We start from the raw sequence: 15997 nt of genomic DNA, 5'->3' as shown, positions 1-15997 counted from the left end.
ATAGGAGCTTATGTTTCATGTTAACAGAAGCTTGCCTGCAGACTTAAAAGGCAATTCCACCTGGAATAAATCTGTTCACACAGACATACAAAATAGGAGCGAAGTAGGCCATTCAGCCCCTCGAGCCTGCTCTGCCATTCAATAAGATCATGGTTGGTCTGTTTGTGTTTCAAGTTCCACATTCCGCTGGTACACTTGGCTGGTCATTGTCACGTTGCTGTCCACGGGATCCTGCTGTGTGCAAATTTGCTGTTGTGTTTCCTACAACACTTCAAAAATCTTTCCTTGGCTGTAAGAGCGCTTTGGGACGTTCTGAGATCTTGAGGCTCGCTATATAAATACAAATCTTTCCCTTTACATTGTTAAAAAGGGATCTCAGGTAAGTGCTGGCATAAGATGGAAATCAAAGAGTCAGGGAAGTTACAAGTTAAATATTTGGACTGTGCTGTCTCCATATTTGTTCACAACAATGGAAACTTTCCCAAGAGATGGACATAACTGATGAGAGGGAAAAATCTGGAGCAGGGTATGCAGAGTTTATACTGGCAAGCAGAAAAGACTTGCCATTTGGTAACAATATCTAATCGCCAGTATAGAGTATTTATAATGCTCTAGGACACATAGTAATCAACATAATGATAGGTTTCAGATCCAGACAGAGAAATCTCACTGTGCTTCAAGACTGTGACAAAAATAGAAAGGTGATATCTAACTGGACATTCAATAAGTCAAAGGCACTGGTCGTTCTCTCTCTCTCTCTCTCTCTAAGTAGCATCATCATTGTCCAAGGGTTGCTAATCATGGTTTATGCCATGATATCCCTATGGGGTAGCACGAGAGGGCAGGCCCCAAGAACTATCTCAGCCACTGCCAGGATTGAACCTGCACTGTCGGTGTTATTCTGCACCACACTCTAGCCACCCGGTTTAACTGGCCCACGGGTCATAAGGAGGTGGTTTTCAATGCAGCAATATATTTGTTAATACTTCTTTTCTACGCTGTGCTGGACTGAAGGCACTGCCCTCTTTTCAAATCAAGTATTTATACCAGACCACACGCTGGGCAACAGCTCCTCTTCGTCCCCAATTGAAGAAGTTTGGCAAACACTTCCACATAAATGAAGTGCCCCTTTACGAGATACTCAGTCCTAACTCCCCAGCTCGGAAATCGTCCTCGAGAGAATACTTGCAGCAGACTGCATAACAGATAACAGCTTTACAAAGGCCAAGACATGCAACACAAGTACCGGACTCCATATTTGGGAAACGCAGGACTGGGCAAGTGCCGGATTGGGGGGTTTTACGTTCAAGGCTGAGTATGTACTTACAATAAATAAAATAAAGTATGAAAAATAAAATATAAAAAGGGTTTTATTCAAATTGCTACCCCGGGCACCAGCTTCAACCATGGCTGGTTTGCGGGTCCCTCTGGATTTTGGGGCGCCTGATAAGGGGTCCAGTGCCTGTGGTCAGTAGTGCCTCTGAAGCAGCATTATTGCTCCCAGGTTATGGGCTCAAGTCCCACACCAGAGATTTGAACACAAAAATCCAAGCTGCAGCACTGAGGGATTGCTGCACTGATGGAGGTGCTGTCATTCAGATGTAACTTTTAAACAAAAAGGCCGAGTCAGGTAGAGGTAAAAGATCTCAGGGCACTACTTAGCAGAAGAGGCTGACACAGAAGCTAAATGCCACCGATGCTAGAAACCTGAAATAAAATTTTAAAAAACAAATGCTGGAAATACCCAGGTCTGACACATCTGTTTCATGTCAATGATCCTTCACCCAAAACCTCTTGATGAAAGGTCATCAACTTGCAACGTTAACCTGTTTCTCGTTCCACAGGTGCTGCCAAACCTGCTGCGTATTTCCACCATTTTCTGTTTTCTATTATTGAAGAGGAGATTGCCCTGGTCAACGCTTATTCCTCGATCACCACGAAAACACATTATCCTCACTGCAGCTTGAATTGCTCAAATAGGCAGCTGCAATTCCCTACACTACAACACTGACTCCACCGTTAAGCTTTCTAGGGTAACCTGCAGGCGTGAAAGGTGCTACATAAACGCAAGTATGTTCTTCCTTTCAACTGTTACGGGGCGATGGTGGCACAGTGGTAATGTCTCTGGCCTAGTAATCCAGGAGCCCAGGCAAATGCTATGGAGACACACGGGTTCAAATCCCAAGGCAGCTGGCGCAATTTGAATTCACTTAGTCAAAAAAAAAAATCTAGAATTGAGAGCTAGGGCGGAATTTTATGGCCCCTCCCGCAGGTGGGAATATCCTTCCCTGCTGAAGTCACTGGAGTTTTGAAGGGCTCACCGCATTTCATGGTCCTGTTGCGATGGGGGCCATAAAATTCCATCCATAGTTTCAGTAACAGCGACCATGAAAACTATGATAAAACCCCCATCTGCTCCCTAATGTCCTCTAGGGTAGGAAATCTGTCATCCTTACCCACTCTGGCCTACATGTGACTCCAGACCCACAGCAATGTGGTTGACTCTTAACTGCCCTCTGTAAGCCTAAGCCACTCAGTTCAAGGGCAATTAGGGATGGGCAACAAAATGTTGGCATCATCGGTGACAGCCACATCCCAAGAAAGAATTTTTAAAAAGCAAGGATATTAGACAAAACCAACTTACCTGCAGAATCGTAACCTCTGTATTCAAGTCTTTGCAGTCCCTTGAACAAGGTTTCAATAATTTCTCTTCTAGTCTGGGGAACATGGTAGTTGAGGTAGGCAAAAATTCCTGGAAAATAGAAAAAGGGTGACCGACATGTAAATTTTAGGAATAATTTTGTTCAAAGGTCTTGACAGATACATCTCGAAGTTATAATAGCATTGTCCAACATTGTGGACATTGCCTGCAAGTCAAATTTACCTTGTAACGCTGTATTTATGCACTTTATTTTTTCATACTAATAGGCTTTCTATTGGCTCAACCACAAGCAATGCTGCAGGATACCCGCTGAGTACACGTTATATTTTACACACACACACACAAAATGGAAGGCAAATTTTCCAAGCGGACTCAAATAACATTGTGCAGTTATGTAACAAAAATTCTGTGCTGTAGAAATGACACCAAGCAGCATTACTAATAAAACACCAAGAATTATTCTGCTCACCGAAGTGTGATGCATTTCTACAGTGGTCAACCCCAATAGAGTCTACAATCCATCAAATGCCCATCGATCGTTTGTGTCTTACTCTGGGCAAGTCTTGTAGGTGTGTGAAGAATAAACGGGCCTAACTGTCATTATCTCATTGCTATTTGTGGGGTCTGGCTGTGCAAAATACCTGCCCCATACAACCATGTCGGACATTCCAAAGCACTGCTGCAAAAAAAGACTGGATAAGGAGCTATATGATTGCAAGCTCTTTTTCTCTCTCATCACAGTTAATCCCACAAACCCTATTTACTGGAAACAGGGAGCATTCCGACCCTACCACACTATCCTTTTCCCATTATTTCACAAGAGTACAATAAATAGAGGCAGGAATAGACCATGCGGCCTATTGAGCCTGCTCCGCCATTCAATACAATCGTGGCTGATCTCGAGCTTCAACTCCACTTACCCACCCACTCCTCATATCCCGCGATTCTGAGAGAGCAAAACATCTGCCTATCCCAGCCTTAAAATACAGCCAACAACGGAGCACCCATAACCCTCTGGGGTAGAAAATTCCAAAGACTTAATTTTTTGTGAAGAAATTTCTCATCATGAGACTATGCACCCACATTCTAGGTTCCCCAGCCAGTATAACAACCTTTCAGTGTTACCGCACCACCAAGTTTTCCCACAAATAACTTAATTTGTGCATCAGCATCTTTCCTCACCTATGAACATACGAATTAGGAGCAGTAGGCCATTCAGCCCCTCCGATGTTAATCTATCAGAACTCTCGATTCCCTTTTTCCCCTTATATGCTTTTTTAGCTTCTCCTGGTTATTATTAATTATATTTTTTGGAGTAATGTTAATGCAATTTGCAGTCATCCCTGGAAGCTTAGTAGGTTTAAGCAGTAGGTAGCTGAAGAGTATGGATCACAAAAATCTGACGGTCACTCCCTTGGAATGGTACTGAGCTAAATGATTCAGGCAGGTTGTGGCATAGTGATATCATTGGACCAGTAAACCAGAGGCCCAGGGTAATGCGCTGGGGATGTGGGTTCAAATCCCAACATGAGAGTTGGCGGTATTTAAATTCAATTAAAAAACAGAATGTAAAGCTAATCTCAGTTATGAACTTTCCGGAGTGTTCCTTAGTTCATTCCCCCCAGCCATTGCAGGGGACAGATGAATCAATAAGAGGTCAGTGATCTAATGGTGACCATGAAGATATCATCGATCATTGTAAAAACCCAACTGGTTCACTAATGTCCTTTACGAAAGGAAATCCACCATTCTTACCTGGTCTGGCCTACATGTGACTCCAGACCCACAGCAATGTGGTTGACTCTTAACTGCCCTCTGAAGTGGCCTAACAAGGTACTCAAGGGCAAATGGGGATGGGCAACAAGTGCTGGCCTTGCCAGCGACTCCCCGATCCCATGAAAGTATGCATTTTTTAAAAATGATTTCTGTCAGAGAAGCAGCAGCAAAGTCATCCAATGCGCTCTCTCCCGAGGCCAACAATGATCAGCTGGTGAGCACAGGACGGAGAGGGTGGAACATGCGACCCAACAACGTAACTCCACCCATTACAGACGTATGATACTGACAGGAGAAGGTTACTTGGTCTATCAAGCCTACCCCACATTCACAATGACTAGGAGAGTCATGACTAACTGCTTATCCCCCCTAAAGCCATGTATTCTTCTGGGTGAAACAAAAACAGAGTTCAATCCAGGGCCAATAGGTGAGAAAACATACCCCAGGAAATTCCTTTCCGTGATAGACAGATGTTTGGTCTCTCAGGGTATGAAGTTATGGGGAGTGTGCGGGAAAGTGGAGTTGAAGCCCAAGGTCAGGCATAATGGGTATCGAGAGGCAGGGCCGGCTCAGTGGGCAGTATGGTCTACCTCAGCTCCAATCTCTTATGTTTTGTGCCCCCTCAGGCAATCAAAACTAGTCCAGATGAGCGCATGGATCAAATATTCTATAAAACTAATTACTTCAACATGTTGTGATCTCTGCCCAGCCAATAACTGATTCAGCAGCCTCTTGAAAACACAGAACCAACACTCAACAAACAAGCTAACAAAGTATTCTGAAGGCTCTCTACTCTCTGGGAAAAGAACTGTCCAAATCAATCCTCTCCCTACTCTTATATCATTTAAATTCATGTGCCCTGGTCCTCCACAATCTATCAATAGGGATGCTATCCAGACGTTCACTTATTTTATAGATTCCTATCGGGTCTATACTGTTCTAAAGGAAATAGATCTGGCTCCATAGGCTGACCTGGCTAATGCTTCTTTAAGCTAACAATCACTCTCAACGTTCTCCTCAAACCTTAATGCCAAGGATGCTAAATCCTCGCCACGCGAGAGGGACCAAAATTGGGCACAGCACCAGCATCCTTTATATTGACAGAATGGTAACCTTTGGATCATACTGAATACATTTTTTTAAAAATCCATTCTTCCACCAAGTGTGGGCTTCACTGGCTAGCCCAGCATTTATTGCCCTCAAGGTGGTGGTGAGCTGCCTTCTTGAACTGCTACAGTCCACGGGTCACCACAGTGCTGTTAGGGAGGGAGTCCCAGGATTTTGACCCAGCGACAGTGAAAGTACAGCGATATAGTTCCTAGTCAGGATTGTGTGTGGCTTGGAGGGGACCCGCAGGCGGTGGTGTTCACCATGTGTCTGCTGCCTTTGCCCTTCTAGCTGGTAGCTGTTCCAGGTTTGGAGGGTGCTGTCTAAGGAGGCTTAGTGAGCTGCTGTTGTGCATCTTTGTAAATGGTACACACTGCTGCCACTGTTCGTCAGCGTTGAATGGGGTTCCGATCAAGCAGGCTGCTTTGTCCTGGATGGTGTCAAGCTGCTTTACTGTTGTTGGAGCTGCACTCATTCAGGCAAGGAGAGTATTCCATCACACTCCTGCATCTGCCTTGTAGATGGTGAACAGGCTTTAGGGAGTCAGGAGGAGAGTTATTTGCCACAGAAAACCCGGTCTCTGACCTGCTCTCGTATCTTCAGTATTTATATGGCTAGTCCAGTTCAGATTCTGGTTAATCCTCCAGGATGTTGATCATTGGGGAATCAGTGATGGTAATGCCAGTGAATAGCAAGGGGAGATGGTTAGATTCTCACTTGCTGCAGATGGTCTTTGCCTGGCACTTAAAAGCCACTTAAAAGCCCAGGCATGAATATTGTCCAGGTCTTGCTGCATTTGGGCACGGACTGCTTTAGTATTAGAGGAGTTTTGAATGGTGAACATTGTGCAATTATCAGCGAACATCCCCACTTCTGACCTTATTATGGAAGGAAGGTCACGTATGCAGAAGCTGAAGATGGTTGGGCCAAGGACGCTGCTCTGAGGAACTCCTGCAGTGATGTCCTGGAGCTGAGATGACATCTCCAAAAACCACAACCATCTTCCTTTGTGCTAGGTATGATTCCAACTGGCAGAGAGTTTTCCCCCTGATTCCCATTGACCCCTGTTTTGCTAGGGCTCCTTGATGCCACACTCGGTCAAATGCTGCCTTGATGTCAAGGGCAGTCACTCTCACCTTACCTCAGGAGTTCAGCTCTTTTGTCCATGTTTGAACCAAGGCTGTAATAAGATCAGGAGTTGAGTGGCCCTGTCAGAACCCAAACTGGGCATCAGTGAGCAGGTTATTCCTGAATAAGGGCCACTTGATAGCACTGCTGATGACTCCTTCCATCACTTTACTGATGGTCGACAGTAGACTGATGGGGTGGTAATTGGTCGGGTTGGATTTGTCCTGCTTTTTGTGGACAGGACATACCCGGGCAATTTTCCACATTGCCAGTTAGGTGCCAGTGTTGTAGCTGTACTGGAACAGCTAGTTCTGGAGCACATGTCTTCAGTACAATTGCCGGAATGTTGTCAGGACCCTTAGCCTTTGCAGTATCCAGTGCCTTCATCCATTTCTTGATATCACGTGGAGTGAATCAAATTGGCTGAAAACTGGCATCTGTGATGCTGGGGTCCTTTGGAGGAGGCCGAGATGAATCGCCCACTCGGCACTTCTGGCTGAAGGTTGTCGCAAATGCTTCATCCCTGTCTTTTGCACTGACGTGCTGGGCTCCATCATAGAGGATGGGGATATTTGTGGAGCTTCCTCCAGTGAGTTGGTTAATTGTCCACCACCATTCACGACTGGATGTGACAGGACTGCAGAGCTTAGATCTGATCTATTGGTTGTGGGGTCGCTTAGCTCTGTCTATTGCATGGTGCTTTTGCTGTTTAGCATACAAGTAGTCCTGTGTTGTAGCCTCACTAAGTTGACACCTTATTTTTAGGTATTCCTGGTGCTGCTCCTGGCATGCCCTCCTGCACTCTTCATTGACCCCAGGGCTGATCTCCTGAGTTAGTGGTAATATAGAGAAGGGGACATGCTGGGCCATGAGGTTACAGATTGTGGTTGAGTACAATTTTGCTTTGCTATTGGCCCACAGCACTTCATGGTACCATTTTGAGTTGCTAGATCTGTACCAAATCTATCCCATTTAGCACGGTAATGCCTCACAACATGATGGAGGGTATCCTCAAATGTTAAGAGGGAACTTCATCTCCACAAGGACTGTGCAGTGAACACTCCTACCAATAGTGTCATGGACAGATCCATCTGCAGCAGGTAGGTTGGTGAGGATGAGGTCAAATATGTTTTTCCCTCACCACCTGCTGCAGACCCAGTGTAGCAGCTATGTCCTTTAGGACTCAGCCAGCTGTTTGGCAGTGGTACTACCAATGTCCATCATCAAGTGTGGCTTGAATTCCCCCACCCAGAGTACATTCTGTGCCCTTGCTACCCTCAGTGCTTCTTCCAACTGATGTTTAACATGGGAAGGGGGGAATGGGTGGTGATAGTCAGCAAGAGGCTTCCTTGTCCATGTTTGACCTGATGTCATGAGACTTCATAGGATTCAGGGCCAATGTTGGGGACTCCCAGAGCAACTCCCTCCTGACTATATACCACCGTGCCACGCCTCTGCTGGGTCTGTCCTGCCGGTGGGACAGGACATACACAAGGATGGTGATGTCTGGGACATTTCTGTAAGCCTAATTGCTGATTTTTAAAAAAGTAATTGAATTCAAATTCCACAAGCTGCCGTGGTGGGATTTGAACCCATGTAACTCAGAGGCTCAGGTTAATGCTCTGGGGACTGGTCCAGTGACATCACCCCAACACCTGTTAATACAACCCAATACCCTGTTAGCTTTGACCTGGTTTTTTTGACATTGGCTATGAGCGTGTCATGACCGGTGCACAATAACAGCTTTCTCAATCTCTTTCCACATCCTTCCCAGGAAACAATGTGTACTTTGTGTTAGTCCTGCCAACACGGGCAACACTACACTTATCTAAAGTAAATGCCACTTGCCATTGTGCGGCCCACTGTCCTGGCAGATCTAAATCTCCTTGCATTTGATTCCACTCTTCTACCCTCTCAACTCTCTCAGATTTCAGCATCATCTGAAAATTTATTAAACATACTCTTGGCAACATTGTCCAGGTAATTACTAAAAATGAGTGAACGGTAGTGGGCCTAGGGCCGATTCCTGGGGGATCAGTAACGTGCCCCTAGGCCGATCCTCACCTATTAACAACAAGCATCTGCCTAGGGGATTGAAACTAATTTCCAAATCCACGGCATCAAATTCCCTCTGTTACTACAAGATTCTAGCGTGTGAAGTAACTAGTGTGAGGTACCTTATCAAAGGTTTTCTTAAAGTCCAGGTAGGCAATATCTATTCCATTTCCCTCAACATCAACCCTACTTTGTAAGGCGTATAGCTGCACATCAGAAGCTAGAAAGTGGGAGTAGATTGGATGGTTCCTTGTCAGCCCACTGTGCAATGGGCTGAATGACCTCCTTCCATGCTGTAAGTTTCTAATTTCTAGGATTGATGACCCTCTATACCAGCAACAGTCCAAGGTATTTCTAAAGGCCTCATCTCTCCCCCACTGATCATCACTTGTACTCCAGAGTTTTCCCAGACTATCTCTAATATAGGTTTATAAATTCTCAGCCCTGTTTCCAAATTCCTTCATGGCCTGGCCCCTCCCCTTCTCCGTAATCTCCTCCAAGCCCACAACCCTCCGAGATATCTGCCTTCCTCTAATTCTAGCCCGATTTTAAATCACTCCACCATTGGTGGCCATGCCTTCAGCTGCCAAGGGCCTAACCTCTGGAATTTTCTTCTTAAGCCTCTCTTTCCTCCTTTAAGGTACTCATTAAAACTACTCAAGCTTTTGGCCATCTTCCCTGATGTGGCTCAATGTAACACTCCAGCAAAGTGCTGTAGGATATTTTGCCACATTAAAGACGCTATATAAATGCAAGTTGTTGTTGCTGCTACATAGCTGCAGCCTTATACATGTTAACAGCAAAATCTAACTACAGACAGCCACTGACGATTTGTAGCATTGATTATAGAATGGAGTGATACTTTTGTTAGACAAGAGTACCAATGGATATGGAGCTCAGGGGGATAAATGAGTTGAGGTACAGATCTGCCATGATCTCATTAATCATAGCATTCATTCCAGCCCTAAGGATGAAAATTAAAGTTTCAAGCGATCCATTATTCAAGTACATTAGGCACAATGTGTTTAAAAATCAGCAAGGGTGGAAACTTTACAATTTTCAAAAGTTCCTTATATCAATGCCATAATGCATTCAAAAGAAACAGAAAATAAAGAGCACATCTCAATGAGGACAAATTTTAAAAATACATTCAATTAAACAGCAGAAACATTTCCAGAAAATCTGGGCATTATTCAGTGAGCCTCTGAACAAGAGCAAATGCAGGAACCTCGTATATTAGCCACTAGCTCAGGGCCAGGGCCATTTTATGGATGGCTACGCATTTAGGCACAGGGATTGATACACAGTCATAAAAGGTTGAGTTTTGGGTATATTGTACTCGTCCAAAATTCTGTTATCTTAGCCTGCGTATTTGATTTGCACCCTGGTTGCATCGAAAGATTTATGGCACAGGAGGAGGCCCACTCGGTCCTTGTGTCTGTGCGGGCCCTGAAAGAGCTATCCAGCCTATCCTACCTTCTAGCCTTTGGTCAGTAGCCCTAGTAAGCTTCTAGGCCTCAGATGCATAGAGTTTTTTTTTAAATGATGAGGGTTTCTGTCTCTATCACCTTTTCAGGCAGTGAGCTCCAGACCCCACCAACCTGAGCAAAAAAAAACTTAACTCCCAACCCCTACCAATTACTTTTCATCTTTAATTAATTTATAAGCCCCCCTCCCCTCTGCCAGCAGAAATAGGTCCTTCCTATCCATTGTACCTATAGTAGGCCCCACATCATTTTATAAACCTCAATTAAATCTCCCCATCAGCCTTCTCTATTCCAAATGGAACAATCTTACAGAGATAAAAAGAAAAAAAAACTGCGGATGCTGGAAATCCAAAACAAAAACAGAATTACCTGGAAAAACTCAGCAGGTCTGGCAGCATCAGATGCTGCCAGACCTGCTGAGTTTTTCCAGGTAATTCTGTTTTTGTTTTGGAACAATCTTACGCCTGATTTCTGGATGCCAGTTTGAGGGCCCCTCTATCATCGCCCATTTCTGCTTAATTCCCTTGTCCAAACTTTGCCAATGTTGACTTCCATTGAAGTCACTCGATCCGCTCTAAAATCTATTCAGATCTGTCGTTGCCCATATGGAACATCCGAGCATCCAGTGACCAAAAGTTCTCAATTTAAAAAAAAACCCTGCATTTCTGGTACGCTGTGTTTTTACATCACCCACCTCCGTCTCTTAGTGGGGGGGGGGGGGGGGGGTTACAAATTCTGTACCGCCTCAATAAAAAAGTGGAAAAGCAAAATCCGACTCGACCACTTATGGAATTTAAAACAGGCCGGGAGGAGAGGGCAAAAACATATATATATATATATAATATATATACATATATAATATATATATATAAAATATATATATTATATATATTATATATATATATATATTAATATATAAGTCGGGGCTTGAATTAAAAACAACTTCACAGCCATTTGCACTAACTCCAACACGAACAGACAGCGAAAGCAAGCAGCCACGAAAAGACTGAACCGAAGGAGGCAGTTTTATTAAGGAACATGCCCTTGGAGAGGGCAGGCTTTGTCTGCGCTCTCCCAGACAGCAGCTTGTCCTACAAGCAGAAGCCGAGGCTCCTTTGAGAGGGAGCCGCGGTGCTTTCCCCCTTCCCCAGCTGATCCTTACCGCACATTCTGTTTCCTTTCGAACGTTCACACTCCTTTGTCACCGCTGTTGCTGCGCGACGTCTTGTAACTTTCTGTCACAACATTCTCTGCGTGCGGAAGAGCCCACGTCAGAGCAGCTGCTCCACCCATTTGAGGCGCACACCGATGGCGTGTTCTCTCCCTCTCTGTCTCTCTGTCTGTTGTCTCTCGTTCAAGTCTTAAAAGTCCTTTTCACCAAACCGTGTGCTTGCTTTCTGCCGCTGTCCTAGAGTTGCCAACCCTCGAAGAGTTGCTCCTGGGAGTCCCCAGGAGTTGAAGATCAATCTCCAGGACACTGCTGTGTGCAGCCCTGGAGAAAAAAATCATCAGGGTATTGAGAAAAATTATGTTGTGTTTTCTCACATTTTCCATGATATAAACATGTTGAAAATTGGGGAATAAAAGGCTGTTCACTGACAGTCAAGCGTCATTCAGTTGGGTTAATGAGACCTCTGGCTTTCCAGTTGGTGTAGGATCCTCATGGATCGATGTCAGCCAACTAAAAGCTGGAGTGTGGGGACAAGTCATGTGATGAAACATTTAGTCACCGTTGGCAACCTTACATCATATTCTCCTTGAGAATGGTCAAAGTCTTAATGGGTTTCTAATCCTCCAATTGTCCCCTCTCCTAAAGGGGACTGGCTTAATAATAGGAGATTGAAAAAATATATGAAAAAAATGTCACCAAATATTTAGTGGGCAAATGCATCTGTCGGCACTAACAATGTTGACTTTCCCAGAAGTTTGAAATCATCACATTATTTTACACAGAACTTTCATCGAATGTATTTTTCACATCTCACCATGTGGTGTGGGTGTCACTGGCTAGGCCACCATTTATTGCCCACTCCTAATTGCCCTTGAGGAGGTGCTGGTGAGCTGCCTTCTTGAACCGCTGCAGTCCTAGTGGTGTAGGTAGGTACATGCACAGTGCTTTAGGGAGGGAGTTCCAAAATTTTGACCTAGTGACAATGAAGGAATGGTGATATATTTCAAAATCAGAATGATGAGTGGTTTGGAGGGGAACTTCCAGGTGGTGGTGTTCCCATGTATCTGCTGCCCTTGTCCTTCTAGATGGTAGTGGCCATGGGTTTGGTAGGTGCTGTCTAAGAAGCCTTGGTGAGTTCCTGCAGTGCATCTTGTAAATGGTACCCACTGCTGCCACTGTGCGTCGGTGGTGGAAGGAATGAATGTTTGTGGATGGGGTGCCAATCAAGCGAGCTTTGTCCTGGATGGTGTCAAGCTTCTTGACTGTTATTGGAGCTGCACTCATCCAGGCAAGTGGAGAGCATTCCATCACACTCCTGACTTGTGTCTAATAGATGGTGGATAGGCTTTGGTAGGGAGTCAAGTGAGTTACTCACCACAGGATTCCTAGCCTCTGACCTGCTCTTGTAACCACAGTATTTATATGGCTAGTCCAGTTCAGTTTCTGGTCAAAGGTAACCCCCAGGACACTGCAGAACAATACATTGTTGCTTTGGTACACGAGTGCAGTAGTGAGTGATGTAGCACTCTGACTACGTAAATATAAACAACACAAAAACAAAAACAGAATTACCTGGAAAAACTCAGCAGGTCTGGCAGCATCGGCAGAGAAGAAAAGAGTTGACGTTTCGAGTCCTCATGACCCTTCGACAGAACTTGAGTTCGAGTCCAAGAAAGAGTTGAAATATAAGCTGGTTTAAGGTGTGTGTGTGGGGGGGTGGAGAGAGAGAGAGAGAGGTGGAGTGGGGGTGTGGTTGTAGGGACAAACAAGCAGTGATAGAAGCAGATCATCAAAAGATGTCAACAACAATAGTACAAATGAACACATAGGTGTTAAAGTTAAAGTTGGTGATATTATCTAAACGAATGTGCTAATTAAGAATGGATGGTAGGGCACTCAAGTTATAGCTCTAGTGGGGGTGGGGAGAGCATAAAAGATGTAAAAAAATAAATAAATAAATAATTTTTTTTCTTTTTCTCTTTTTATAATGGAAATAGGTGGGAAAAGGAAAATCTATATAATTTATTGGGAAAAAAAGGAAGAAAAAGGAATAAATTATAGAGATTTTCCTTTTCCCACCTATAGAGAAAAAGAAAAAAATATATTTATTTTTTTTTTACATCTTTTATGCTCTCCCCACCCCCACTAGAGCTATAACTTGAGTGCCCTACCATCCATTCTTAATTAGCACATTTGTTTAGATAATATCACCAACTTTAACTTTAACACCTATGTGTTCTTTTGTACTATTGTTGTTGACATCTTTTGATGATCTGCTTCTATCACTGCTTGTTTGTCCCTACAACCACACCCCCACTCCACCTCTCTCTCTCTCTCTCTCTCCGCCCCCCACACACACACCTTAAACCAGCTTATATTTCAACTCTTTCTTGGACTCGAACTCAAGTTCTGTCGAAGGGTAATGAGGACTCGAAACGTCAACTCTTTTCTTCTCCGCCGATGCTGCCAGACCTGCTGAGATTTTCCAGGTAATTCTGTTTTTGTTTTTGTTTTGGATTTCCAGCATCCGCAGTTTTTTTGTTTTTATATATACGTAAATATAAATATGTATGTACAATATCGTTTCTAAATCATTTTGAAATTAACATGGACAATAGACATTTGAAAGAACATTAAAAATAGATGCTGTTACCACATTTTATCTGTTTTTGCAGTGAAATGGATGGGTTTGTACATCTTATTTCAGGTATGAAGCAATCAAAATCCTGAGGTACCCTTCCCAATGTGCTTAAGCAGAATGCTATCAATAGAAAACAGCCACACAAGTAAATATTTGGGCAAATGACCAAATGATTAAAATTATAAATGTGCAAGAGGCCAGAATTGGAGGTGCAGATATCTTAATGGATTGTAGGGCTGAAGGAGGTTACACAGATAGGGAGGCGCAAGACCATGGAGTGATTTGAAAGTAAGAATAACGATTTTAAAATTGAGGTTTTATTGGACTGGGAGCCAGTAAGTCAGCAAGCTTTGGGGCAAAGGGTGAAAGAGACTTTCTGCAAGTCAAGGTGTGAGCAGCAGAGTTTAGGATGAGCACAAGTTTATGAAGGGTGGAAGACAGGAAGTCAGCCAGTACAGCATTGAAACAGTCGAGTCTGTGGGTAATAATGGCACAGATGAGGACTTGCAGGAGTAAATGATTTGAGGCAGAGTTGGGCGACCTTAGTGAGGTGGAAGTGGGCATTCTTTGTGATAGAATGGATATACGATTAGACATTCATCTCAAGGTCAAACACACCATCAAGGTTGCAAACGAGTCTGGCTCAGTTTAAGCAATTGACAGGGATAGAAACTGTAACCAGTGAACAGATCTTGTGGTAGGGACCAAAGACAATGACCTCAATCTTCCCAATCTTCAGCTGGAGGAAATTTGTTCTCATCCCTATGGAGCAGTACAACAAATTAGAGACAGTGGATGGGTCCCGAGAGATGGTGGTGAGATAAAGCTGAGTGCACCTAATCTATTTTTGGATATTGCCAATGGGCAGCATGTAGATGAGAAACAGAAGAGAGCCAAAGATAGATCCTCCAGAGGGATTCCAGACTGCAGGTGCTTCTCTGTGATTCAATAAGTAAGAATGGAACCAAATAGATAGTTCCACTCAGCTGGCCAACAGAGGAGAGATGCTAGAGGAAGATGGTGTGGTCAACTGTGGCAAAAGCTGCAGATAGGTCGAGAAGAATGAGGAGGTATAGTTTATCATGCTCACAGTCACAAAGAATATAATTTGTGGCTTTGATGTGGGTGGTTTCATTGCTGTAGCAGGGCTGGAAACTTGGATTGAGGGATTTAAACATTAAATTGTAATAAAAACGGACACAAATTTGGGAAGTGACAATATGTTCAAGTTTGAAGTGGAAAGGAAGATGGGAAATAAAGCAGTAGCTTGCAAAGACAGATGGATCAAGGGTGGGTTTTTCAGAGGGGTAGCAATGGCAGGTTTGAAAGGGAGGGGTACACTAAGTGAGGAGAGGAAACGGTTAACATGGGGCCCAGAAAGGGAAGCTGGATAGGCAAACGTTTGATTACAATAGAATTGAATCGAAGGGAGAGAAAGTGTATCTCATGGACAAGATGAGCTGAGAGAGAGAGCAAGGCAGGAAGGAGATGGGATAGAATCTAAAAGAGGGATGAGAGTTCAGGGCTAAGGCAGCAGAGACCACTAAGGAAAGTCTGGCTCCTTGGGTTAGGGAATGTCGAGCACTGATAAGCCAGAAGGCATTTTAAAAATACAAACTTAGAGCATTCAGAGTATGTGTCTCTTTAAAAAATGTTATACAATGTCAAATGGGATGATAAAAACAAAAAACTGCGGATGCTGGAAATCCAAAACAATAACAGAATTACCTGGAAAAACTCAGCAGGTCTGGCAGCATCGGCAGAGAAGAAAAGAGTTGACGTTTCGAGTCCTCATGACCCTTCAACAGAACTGGGTGAATCCAAGGAGACGGGTGAAATATAAGCTGATTTAAGGTGGTTGGGGGGGCGGGGGGGAAGAGAAGTGGATGGGGGGTGTGGTTGTAGGGAAAGCAAGCAGTGATAGGAGCAGATGATCAAAAGATGTCACAGACAAAAGAACACAGAGGTGT

At 44.0% G+C, this 15997-nt stretch overlaps 1 protein-coding gene across 1 annotated transcript in view; it reads right to left on the bottom strand.

The window, feature by feature from the left end:
• Nucleotides 1-11485, bottom strand: part of LOC121270866 (glutamine--fructose-6-phosphate aminotransferase [isomerizing] 1-like) — a 79385-nt gene extending 67900 nt beyond the window's left edge. Inside the window, exons 1-2 of the mRNA XM_041176410.1 lie at nt 11378-11485; nt 2645-2752 (exon numbers count right to left, since the gene is read on the bottom strand). Coding sequence (XP_041032344.1) covers nt 2645-2752; nt 11378-11384 — 115 coding nt within the window. The 5' untranslated portion in view covers nt 11385-11485. The remainder of the gene's footprint in view (nt 1-2644; nt 2753-11377) is intronic.
• Nucleotides 11486-15997: the final 4512 nt, after the last annotated feature.

This window comes from Carcharodon carcharias, chromosome 28 (assembly GCF_017639515.1).
Source record: "Carcharodon carcharias isolate sCarCar2 chromosome 28, sCarCar2.pri, whole genome shotgun sequence".
Taxonomy (NCBI): domain Eukaryota; kingdom Metazoa; phylum Chordata; class Chondrichthyes; order Lamniformes; family Lamnidae; genus Carcharodon; species Carcharodon carcharias.
The sequence above is the reverse complement of the archived record's forward strand: the minus strand, read 5'-3'. Positions and strand labels throughout refer to the sequence as shown.